The 12,292-nt window shown below is 42.8% G+C and overlaps 1 protein-coding gene across 1 annotated transcript in view; it reads right to left on the bottom strand.

Moving 5' to 3' along the window:
- LOC142457864 (phospholipid-transporting ATPase FetA-like) overlaps positions 1 to 12,292 on the bottom strand; it is an 85,304-nt gene that overhangs the window by 32,047 nt on the left and 40,965 nt on the right. Inside the window, exon 11 of the mRNA XM_075558963.1 lies at positions 11,723 to 11,811. Coding sequence (XP_075415078.1) covers positions 11,723 to 11,811 — 89 coding nt within the window. The remainder of the gene's footprint in view (positions 1 to 11,722; positions 11,812 to 12,292) is intronic.

Here is a 12,292-nt window from a genome sequence, read left to right as displayed (position 1 = left end):
AGATCATAGGGTATATGTGCCTTTTGTTTGTCTGTTTGGCTTGTTTTTTTACACTACATAATTATTTGGGGATTCATTGATGTTTTACATCTATCCATACTTCATTCCTTTTTATTGCTGAGCAAAGTTCTCTTCTGTAGATATATCATAATTTATTTACTTTTTGTAGGATATTTTAATTGTTTCTAGTCTTTGGCTATTTCAATATAATGGTATGAATATTTGTGTGGACATGTGCTTTAGATAGTCTAGGACTGAAATTATTGGCTTTTACAGTAAATTTATGTTTAACATTATTGTTTGAGGGACAATTTTGCTGAGTATATCTTTATTGGTGTGTTTTTTTCCTGTTAGGGTTTTATACATCTCTTCCCATTGCCTTCTTGCCTGCATGTTTTCTTTCTTTCTTTTTTTTAAAAATCATTTTATTGGGAGCTCATACAACTCTTAGCACAATCCATACATCCATCCATTGTGTCAAGCACATTTTTACATTTGTTGCCATTATCATTCTCAAAACATTTGCTTTCTACTTGAGCCCTTGGTATCAGCTCATTTTCCCCCTCCCTCAAGAACCCTTGATAATTTATAAATTATTATTATTATTTTGTCATATTGTACACTGTCTGATGTCTCCCTTCACCTCCTTTCCTATTGTCCATCCCCCAGGGAGAAGGTTATATGTAGATCCTTGCAATCAGTTCCCCCTCTCTACCCCACCCTCCCTTGATCCTCCTGGTATCTCCACTCTCACCGCTGTTCTTGAAAGGATCATCCGCCCTGGATTCCCTGTGTTTCCAGCTCCCATCTGTACCAGTTTACATCCTCTGGTCTAGCCAAATTTGTATGGTAGAATTAGGATCATGATAGTGGGTGGGAAGGAAGCATTTAGGAACTAGAGGAAAGTTGTATGTTTCATAATTGCTACATCGCATCGTGACTGGCTTGTCTCCTCCTCGAGACCCTTCTGTATAAGGGGATGTCTAGTTGCCTACAGATGGGCTTTGGGTCCCCACTCTGCATTCCTCTTCATTCACAATGATTTGATTTTTTTGTTCTTTGATGCCTGATACCTGATCCCTTCGACACCTAATGATCACACAGGCTGGTGTGCTTTTTCCACGCGGGCTTTGTTGCTTCTGAGTTAGATGGCTGCTTATTTACCTTAAAGTCTTTAAGACCCCAGATGCTGTATCTTTTGATAGCCAGGCACCATCAGCTTTCTTCACCACATTTGCTTATGCACCCATTTGTCTTCAGTGATTGCATAGGGAAGGTGAGCACACAATGATATCATATTTTGTTCTTTGATGCCTGATAATGGATCCCTTCGGCAGCTCATGATCACACAGGCTGGTGTGCTTCTTCCAAGCCTGCATGTTTTCTGTGGAGAAATCTGAGCTTAGATTTATTAATTCTCATTTGTAAATAACTTTTCATTTTTTCCTGAGCTGCTTTCAGGATTCTTTTGTTGACTTTAGTTTTGGAAATTTTGATTATGATATGTCTGGTTAATTTTCTTTTAAGGTCTATCCTACTTGGAGTTTGCTGAACTTTTTTTTCTTTTTAAGTAGTTTATTGGTATGTAATTCACATATCCTACAATTCAACAGCTCCATCATATGAGTGAGAGTTAAGCAATCATCACCACAATCAATTGCTTCTTTCTCGTACTTGTTAGCTCCCCATCTACCCCCAACCCCCCCTGCCAGGTCCTCAGGTAATTATTAATCCAGTTACTGTCTCTATACAGATTTACCTATCCTGTATTTGATATACCAAAAAAAACCCCAAAACATACAAAACAAGAACAAGCATACAAACAAAAACAATGACAAAGTAAAACAAAAAAAATTAAAAAGAAAGCAGGCAGTATTAAAAATGGAAACAACTTTAAAATGGATCAAAAGGGAGCTACGCTGTTACATTTTAACGGAGCCGCATCTGCCATGATCACCTTTGCAATGCTGTCTGGTAGCAAGGTGAGTCACACCCCTGGACCATGGCCAGGAGGCTTCATCCAGATGTGGACCCTGCAAATGGAGTTGGGGCTTCCCGTCACCCCTAACCTTCTGCAGACCAGTGTACGGCATTTAAGCTCTGAGACCACCCCCATCTCACTTATGTGGGTGCTTTTTTTTAGGACTCCATATGCTATTCTTTCTGATAGCCAGGTACTGTCTGCTCTTGTCATCATAGTTTGCTGTGTCACCGTATCTTCAGTGATTTATGAGGGTGAGCAGGGTCATGTCATAAGAACTAATTGTTCTAATATTGGGGAGAGAATGAACTGTGAGCCTCCGGTCCATTTGTCTATCTGTGGTTTATATATGTCTCTGGGCATCATCATCATTGCACTGAACAACATTGTAAATCAGCCTCATGGGACAGGAGGCAATTCTGTTGAGAGCATCTAGCAATGAAGCAAGCATGCTACACTAGGTGCTGGTCGCCTGTCTCTGGGTGGAAATGTGGGCACTGGTCCTTGGTTGCTCGTGCTGTACAGACACCGAGGACAGCCTAAGCAGGTGTCGGCTGCCATTTGTCACTGATCCAGTGGGGCTGGAGTAGGTGGACGCACTCACCTAGCGGGTGAGCAACAGGTGTGGCAGGTATATCTGGGTAAGGTCACTAACTTCCAACTGCTGGGGAAAGGAGGAAAAAGGGAGAGTATAAAGAGGAAGAAAACAAGAAATAAAGAAACCCACCAAAGGAGGTGTGCCGAGAGGAGAATAATGAAGAAACAAAAAGTCCGTGGGGTGTGATACAGCACCAGTGCAAGCTTGCATCACAAACACGGCTGCACTGGGAATGTGGCGCTGCTGAAGGGGGAGCGGGAGGGGTGGGACACCTGCTCCATTGGCTCAGAACAAAGGGAGGGTTGGAGGGAAAATGGGAAAGGGGAAAGAAAAGGGAAAGTGTGGGAGAGGGGGAAGAACAAAATGAAAGAGGAAAGTGTGTGTGTGAGTGTGTGTGTGTGTGTGTGAGTGTGTGTGAGTGTGTGTGAGAGTGAGTGTGTGAGTGTGTGTGTGTGAGTGTGAATGTGTGTGTGAGTGTGTGTGAGTGTGTGTGAGTGTGTGTGTGAGTGTGTGTGTGTGTGTGTGTGTGTGAGAGAGATATGTCACAGGGAGATTGTGTGGGGCAGGAGGGGAGGTACACCTCTCTGGGCCCTGATCACCAGTGTGGGTGCCAGTGTAGTCCTGAGTGAGCAGATCTGGTTGTCTGCTTCTTGCCCTGATCAGAACTCTGTTTGCAATCATTCAAATCGGCTTAGTGGGCAGTTCACTGGTCCATAAACATCTTGTTCACTGTTTCCACTCAGTCTCTTCCTCTAATCAAAGCTTTACTTACTTCTTCTTAATCCTTTCATTTGCAGCTCTTGGTTTCAGGACTGCCATTCATAGCCCATCATCTCGGATCACCCTCTCCAGTTATTATAAATGCTATCGCTCACAGCCACTGAGTCGATGAGGCCTCATTCTGTAGGACTGGGTAGAATGGCCTCTGTGGGCTCCCAAGTCTGTAACTCTTTCTAGAAGAAAAGTCTTGTCTTTCCCCCACAGAGTGGCTGGTGGTTTCAATTTGCTGACCTTGTGGTTAAGAAGCCCAACAAGTAACCAGTACACCACCAGCACTCCTTATTACCAGAGCGAGAGTCCATTGACTCAAGACAAACAAACAGTCTCCCTTTTGGTCACAGTGGTTCTAAAGGACTGAAAAGGCCTCACAATGGCGCTCCCAGGCCTTGCTGGGAGCTGCAAAAGCCAAGTACTGCTTGATCCATCAGCTGTTCACATCTCAGTGCAGCACAGTGATGCTGCTCACAAGTAAATCCTGGATTTCTCACATCATTCCAATATTAAGCATTCTGCTTGTTTGCCCCTCAAATACACTCTTACATAATAGACTACAGTTCAGAAGGCCAGCCACTGTAAGCAGGGGAAAGAAAATGCTCAGATTCACAGTTCTTCTATGGGTTCAACAGAAACCACAGTCTGAATGTTTGCTGTATCCGGCAGATTTTTCCCTACAAAACATTTCATAGGGCAGTGGGAGAGAATGAAGTGTTTAAATCAGAAAAGATTTCGGCTTTGGCTTACTTAAAGAGTAATGGGTGTTTATTGCATCTGACTAAACTGATAATGTCCTGGCATAAACATCACACGCATAAAACTGCTGAGCTGGTAACCTACCTAATTCAAGAACACTTCATTCAATAGCTAGATCCTGAGCACTACTTTGTGCAAGGCACTCTCAGGGGACTAGAGATGATTATGACATGATTTCTACCGTAGAGACTCATACTTTGGTAGATAAGATACTTATTCATTTATTTACTCATTCAACAAAGAATAACGGAGCTTCCAGTAGATATCAGGCATAGTTTTTTTGTTTGTTATTTTTGTCAGGCATAGTTTTATAGAAGGGACTACAGCGCTGAGAAAAGGCAATAGACTATCTTCAAAGAGTTTACGATCCTGCAGCTAGAGATGGACAACAAACAATTTAGGAAACGACTACATACAATTTAACTAGTGAAAGGTGCCCAAAAGGAAAATAAAACAGGCTAATGGACGGAAGAGGCCTTGGTGGGTGGCTACTTTAGATGGGTAGAAAAGGCTTCTCTGAAAAGGTAGAGTTGAATGATGAAAAGAAGCAAATCATGCACAGATTTGGGGCCAAACATTATCAGCATGTTAAAGATTAAACATTATCAGCAGTTAAAGGCAAGAACAACTGCTTTCTCACTTGATTCGTAGTTTGTCTGGATTTAGATTTATTGTACTTTTTACTAGGAATCTGAGAGGTGTTAACCCACTATTTCTTAGGATCCAGGGGTGTTTGTGAGAAATCTGATGTCAATCGGATTTTTGTGGTTGTTGTCGTTGCTATCTTGTATCTCTATGAAACATTTGAAGGTCTTCTATAGATCCGTGAAGCTCTAAAATTTCATATTATGTAACTGGGTATTTCTTTAAATCATTTATTGGGGGCTCTGACAGCTCTTATCACAATCCATACATCCATCGTGTTAAGCATATTTGTACATATGTTGCCATCATCATTTTCAAAATGTTTCTTTATACTTGAGCCCTTGATATCAGCTCATTTCTCCCTCTTCCTTGATAATTTATGAAAAAAATTTTCATGTCTTATACCAACCACTGCTTCCCTTCATCCACTTTTTTGTTGTTCATCCCTCCCTGTAATTGGACAATAAAAATCCGGAATTCATATCCTCTTTCCATTCTAAGAAATATATTTCTACTATTTCTTTTGCCACTGTTGTCCTTCCATTTTATCCCCCCATTCATATTCCTGGTAAGTGCATTTGGGGTGTCTTGATTTGGTCCCCCATTAAGACAATAAGTATTTCTTTCATATTGTCTATGTCTTTGTCCTATTGGAGTTTTCAAGTTGGAAGGAACTCAGTGGTGTCAACAGCAGCATTGGTTGTCTAGTTTCAGTAATCCCGCTTTTTCCCCCCCAATAACTTTTGTTGCTGTTGTTCTTAGATTGCTTTTTTACTTCTTCTCTTTTAGTTGTTATTACTGTTAGGTGGGTTCTGTCTGACTCATGGAGACTCTCTGTACGACAGAACGCAGCCCTGCCAGCCCCGAGCCATCCTCACAATTGTTGCTCTGCTTGAGCCCACTGTTGCGGCCACCAGGTCAATCCACCTTGTAGAGGGCCTTCCTCTTTTTCGCTGCCCCTCTGTTTGACCCAGAATGGTGTCCTTCTCCAGGAACTGGTCTTTCCTGATGACGTGTCCAAAGTAGATGAGACGGAGTCTCGCCCGTCCTCACTTTTAAGGAGAATTTTGACAGTCCTTATTCAAGAGCGATTTTTGTTGTTGCTCTTCTGACCGTCCATGGTACTTTCAGCATTCTTTGCCACAGCATAATTAAAATGCATCAAGTTTTCCGTTGCCTTCCTTATTCACTATCCAACTTTTTGAATCAGGCATACCTTAGTGCTCAAATGACATCCTTGTTCTACAACACTTTATTATTCTATTTTGACAATATATCATTTTATTGGGGGTTCTTACAGCTCTTATAACAACCCATACAGCAATTGTATCAAGCCCATTTGTACCTATGTGTAATTTTGTTTCCTGCTTGGGAAAACTGCCGCAGAAACTGTTACGTTATTGAACACAGCTTACAAGGACAATGCTATGGGAAAAACTTAGTGTACAAGTGGTTTCCTTGTTTCCAAAAAGCTTAAGTGTTTATTGAAGACAAATCTCATTCTGGACATCCGTAACTTCCTTAACAGATGAAAATATCAACAAAATTCGTGCACCTGTGCTCAAAGACAAACCATGGAGCACCGAGGAGATGGGGAGTTATCTGGACTGTGTGGGCACTCAGTTCAGCGAATGTTAACAGAAGATTTGGGGATGAGAAGGGTCGCTGTGAAATTGATGCCTCAGGCTCTGGCCGACCAGGAAAAAGCATGGGGGTGGAAACATGCCATGCTTTGATAGAACACCTCCCCAGCCACTCAGACCTTTTCCCTCGCGGTCTTTAGTGGTGATGAGACATGGTACTATTCTTACGACCCTGAAAGCAAGCATCAATCAAGATGCCATCGTCATCTCATCCAAATAAAGCTCGTCAAGTGAAATTAAAGATCAGGACAATGCTCATTTGTTTTTGTGATGTGAGGGCAGTGCATTTGGAGTTGGTTCCACCAGGTCAGACTGGTAATCAAACTTTCTATGCAGCGGTTCTGAAAATATCGCATGACAGTCTGTGACAAAAAAGGCCTGATCTGTGGCAGACGGGGTCTGGTTTCGCCACCACGACAGCGCACCTGCTCACACAGCCATCTCCGTGTGCCAGTTTGTGGCAAAAAAACCCAGCATGCTTCTCTTGCCCCATGTACCTGACCTCACTCCGTGCGACTTCTTTTGGTTTCCCGAGAATGAAGAGGGATATGAAAGGACAGCAATGTGACGATGGAGAAGAGGTGAAGAAAAAAAATAAGGGAGGTGCTGTCAGCCACCCAAACAGCTTCTTTACAAAAATGTTTCCTAGAATAGGAATCAGATTTGACAAAGGTATTAAATGTAATGGAGAGTACTTTGAAGGTGTCAAGGTTGTTTTATAAGAAAATTTAAATATACAGCTTTGAAAAAAAACCTTCTGTATTTATGGGGGTACTCCCTCGTATTCCTCAGAGTGGGATTGCTGAATCACATGGTAACTCTGTATTTAATCGATGAATGCTAGACTGTTTTCAAAAAGTCCTAGACCATTTTACAACCCCATCTGCAGTGTACCTGGGTCCTGATGTCTATACATCTTCACCAACACTTGTTCTTATGTGATATTTTAATTCTAGTCAGCTTAGTGGGTGTAAAGTGATCTCTTGGTGTGGTTTTTATTTGAATTTTCCTGAGGACAAATGCTGCTGAACATCTGTGTGTGTGCTTATTAGCCATTTGGATATCTCCTTTGGAGAAAGGTCTGGTCAGGTCCATGGCCTTATTTTCCTCTCTTCCATTTTTATTTATTTATTTTAGACCATTTTCTTCATTCTTGTACTCATCACTATTAGTTCCTCATTTCTCCCCAACTTCCCCTGCCATAGCCCCCGGGAACCCCTAATCCAGTTGCTGGCTCTATAGATTCAACTATCGTGGATTTCATATGTAGAAAAATATTTTTTAAAAACTAACAGTAGTAAAGTAAAACAGACCAAAAAAGTAGTAAGAAAACCCAACAACCTAACAGTAGTAAAGTAAAACAGAAAAGAAAGGCAGAAAGTATTAAAAACTAGAACAAATTGAAAAGGGATCATAAGGGAGATCAGATGATAAGGTCAGGAATTTTAACCTAACTGCATCTGCAGTGACCCACTTTCCAGTGCGTTCTGCACAGCAGTAAGGCCATTCACCTCCCTGCTCCAAGGTCAGGGGGATTCACCAGAGACTTAATCCACGTGTATTTCTCCTAAGCTTTTTTTTAAACTAAAATAACTTAAAAATGGGTCAAAAGGGAGGTAAAATGAAAATACATTGTGCTTTTTACCTGACTATGCCTGCCATGGTAAGCTTCACAATGCTCTCTGTCTGGTAGCAGGTCTATTGACATCCCACAACTATGATCAGATGGGGTTCACCGGGGGCTTCATCCAGATGTGGGCTCTGCACACGGATTCAGGGCTTCCACTGCCATGGCCTTCTGAAAACCAGGTGTGCACAATGTAAGCTCTGATACCATTCCCTCCGTTCAATTTGGACTATATTGTTTACAATCTTTGGAACACACAGGTATGCATTTTCTATGTGGACTTGGTTGACACCTCACTTTGATGGCTGCTTTATATAAGACCAGCCTTTAAGACCCCAGATGCTCTTCCTTCTGACAGCTGGACACCCCCTAGTTTCTTCACCACACTTGCTATAGCATGCTATCTTCAGTGATCTCTTCATGGGGGTGAGCATCAAGCAGGCCCTAGCATGAGAACTACCATATATACATGTGTATAATCCATGTGCTGAAAAACTGGGGTTTGACTTATATACAGGTCAGTAGTACCCCCGTGAGGTGTAACATCTTGCTGGGGCCCCCCCGAAGTAACAGGACGAGCTCCCGTTATCTCATGGGTGATTGCTGTTTCTCCGCTATTCATTCAAAGCCCCACTGACACTGCAGGGCTTTGAATGTTTGTTTACTCACATCTAACCAATCAGAGCCGTCCTATGATGTGTATCTTTGAATAAGCCTTTTAAAGACCATATGCAACCTTGCTCAGCTAAATGGTCATCCCATGATACCCATCTTCCTGACACGATCACTGAAGACAGAAGTGTGTATAAGCAAACATGGTGAAGAAAGCTGATGGTGCCCAGCTATCAAAAAGATATAGCATCTGGGGTCTTAAAGGCTTGAAGGCAAACAAGCGGCCATCTAGCTCAGAAGCAACAAAGCCCACAGAGAAGAAGCACATAGCCTAAGTGAATACAAGGTGTTGAACGGACCAGGTAGCAGACACAAAAGAACAAAAACCATCATTGTGTGATCACCTTCCTCACATAAACACTGAAGATGAATGTGTGCATAAGTAAGTGTGGTGAAGAAGGCTGATGGTGCCCGGCTATTGAGAGATATAGCGTCTGGGGACTTAAAGGCTTAAAAGCAAACAAGCGGCCATCTAGCCCAGAAGCAACAAAGCCCACAGGGAAGCAGCACACCAACATGTGCGATCATGAAGGGCTGAGGGGACCAGGTTACAAAGAACAAAGGCGGGGGGGTGGGGGTGGCGGGGAATCACATCACCGTGAATGAGGGGAGTGCATGATGGGGACCCAATGCCCATCTGTAGACAGCCGGACATCCCTTGCAGAGGGGTAGTGGGGAGGAGGTGAGTCACTCAGGGTTCCAGGTAGCAACAATGAAACTCGAAAACTTCCTCTAGTTCTTGAACGCTTCCTCCCCCCCAATTATCATAATCCCAATTCTACCTTGTGGACCTGGTTAGACCAGAGGATGCACAGTGGTGCAGTAGGGATCTGGAAACACAGGGAATCTAAGACGGATGAACCCCTCAGGACCAGCGGTGAGAGTGGTGACACCAGGAGGGAAGGGGGTGTAGAAAGGGGGAACCGATCTTGGGGATCTACATGTAACCTCCCCTCTGGGGGATGGGCAACAGGGAAGTAGGTGGGGTGATACATCGAGCAGTGTAAGTTATGATAAAATAATAACTTATAAATTATTAAGGGTTCATGAGGGAGGGTGGAGCGGGAAGGGAGCAAGAGGGAAAAAGGAAAATGAGCTGATTCCAGGAACCCAAGTAGAAGGCGAATTCTGAGAATGATGAGGGCAATGAATGTATAAGGGTGCTTTACTCAATTGATGTATGTCTGGATTGTGATAAATGTTGCATTAGCCCAATAAAATGATGTATTATAAAAAAATAAATAAATAAATGAAATCAAGACGGCGTGTGAAGGATGTGGCATGAATGGATGTGATCTGGTCAAGCCCGACTAACAAAAGGAGGAAATCTCATGAAGCCTTACAGAGTTAATAGCAAAGTGGGTTCGAGATGCTTGGGAAGACATTCCAGAAGACATGGTGCAACGTGCCTTCCAGAAATGTAGTATTAGTAATGCTATGGATGGCAGTGAAGACTGTGCTTTGTATGAAAATGACAGCAGTGATGGTGATGACGGCGATGTCAGTGAGGACAGCGTCTATGATGACCTCACACCAGCTGAAGCTCTGCATTGGGATACGGATGATGATGAGGAATCCAATTTTGAAGGATTTTTAACTCTTTACATTTTAGCTTGGTTGCGGATTCTGCTCAGGAAATAGCACTCTTAAGGTATCATTATTGTTTTTGTTGAACCTATTTTCCACTTACTGTGCTGGTTTACTAATGTTAAATGACTTGTCCTTTTATTTATGTTTTTTATTTAAAATAAATATTTAAATACATCACCTCACTGATGTCTCAAATTTTAGTAATTTTGTTTTAATTTGTTTTGATTATTGAAACTCACCAATAGCTTCTGCATTTTCCACCCTAGGCTTATACTCGAGTCAATCAGTTTTTCTGGTTTCCCAGGTAATAATTAGGTACCTCAGCTTATACTCGGGTCGGCTTATATTCGAGTATATACGGTGGTTTTTCTTAGATTGAGGCTAGACTTAAGTGCCAGGCCCCAATCCATTCCTATATCTATGTTCTCTGTATGTCTCTGGTTCACCTTAGAGTCATTATTGTCAGTTTTACGTTAGAGAACACCATCAATCATTCCCCTGGGGCATCGCTTCCACTGCCGTTAAGGTGATGCCGTCTATGGGACAGGGTAGAACTCCCCTCCTGTGAGTCTGAGACTGCAAGTCTTACAGGAGTAGAAAGCTTCATCCTTCTCCCATGGAGCTGGCTGCTGGCTTTCAACTGCTGACTTTGCGGTTAGCGGCCCACTGCTTGACCACCACACACTGATAGTGTCACTAGAGTAGCCAACAGTGTAGAATTTAAAACACTGTTGAGAAAAAAAAATGACATGAGGACAGCCCAGCTATGAGCCGCAATACATGAATTATTAAGTACAGATTAAACTTTGAAGTGACTTGATTGCAGTCACATAAACATTGGGGGTTGGTGATAGGCCATTGCCCATTTTTAATTGAATTTTTAAAAAACTACTAAGTTATCAGAGTTCTAGATACAAGCCCCTTGTCAGATATTTGGTTTGAAAATATTAGCTCTAAGTCTTTTGAGCTAGAACCCTCTGTTTTTTCCAACTGAAATCTTATAGAACAGACCGTGTTCTTTCTAAAGAAGGAACTATAGACTAGGAAGGCCACAACACCCGCTCAATCTCCTTGCGGCTTCTCGAAGGAAATCCAACCGGAGAATCATTGAATTTCCCTCAGATGTTCTCATCAGTCTAAGCACGATTTTATTGTGGTGATCATGTTTAAAACAGGCTGTGAGTAAATAAAAACGTGCTTCAAGTTTTAGAGCTGGATCCTCAACCCATTCTGGTACCACTAGCCAAAGCAAAACCAACTCCTTTAATAAACAAGTAAATTGGAAACTCCTTTGTGTTGATTCCTTGTTTTCTGCTTCAGATGGTTCTGAAAACGCTTGAGGATTTCAAACGACTGAATTTCAAGAGGGAAATACCAGCTGCTCCGAGAGAATGGCGTGTATTTCTAAAGAAATCGAGAAAAAGTCTTTACCTTACCCAGATCACAAAGACATTCATGAGATGGTCGATGTGTGTCCGCTTGAAGGTGGAGTTCCCACTGTTCTGCATCAGTTTGGTGTCTGGCCCTGAGTGACACAGCGAGACAGACGTTCTTAGGATCACTGTGAGCACTCAGAGCTTCAAAACTGGGCTGAAATGTCCCTGCATGATCACCTAGTCGCCTAGCCCAACACCAGGTGGAAAGCCCTAGACAAAGTCCACAGAACCAATCACTCAAAGAACGGAAATCTTCTTTTCAAGGAGGGCCCCCGATGCTTCTTTTCAGCGCAAGGCTGACTCCCCTTGGCAGCCCGTAAGAAGGTAAGTCGAGTCAGAACAGGAGCCCCAAGCTTCTCTCAGCACCGCCTGGTGCACTCAGATAAAGAAGGGGTGTCCTGGTAAGGAGATCCTCACCAACCACGTGATGCTTAAATGTCCTGATTGGGAGAAGGCAACGGGGTGGTTTCTTCCGAGGTGGAGGCTGGGGAGCAGAGAGTGAGAGCCAGGGGCTGCCATGTTTCCCCATGCCAGGGAGATCACGGAGTCGAAGCAAGCAGCTTGTTGTGC

This window comes from Tenrec ecaudatus, chromosome 10 (assembly GCF_050624435.1).
Source record: "Tenrec ecaudatus isolate mTenEca1 chromosome 10, mTenEca1.hap1, whole genome shotgun sequence".
NCBI lineage: Eukaryota > Metazoa > Chordata > Mammalia > Afrosoricida > Tenrecidae > Tenrec > Tenrec ecaudatus.
The sequence above is the reverse complement of the archived record's forward strand: the minus strand, read 5'-3'. Positions and strand labels throughout refer to the sequence as shown.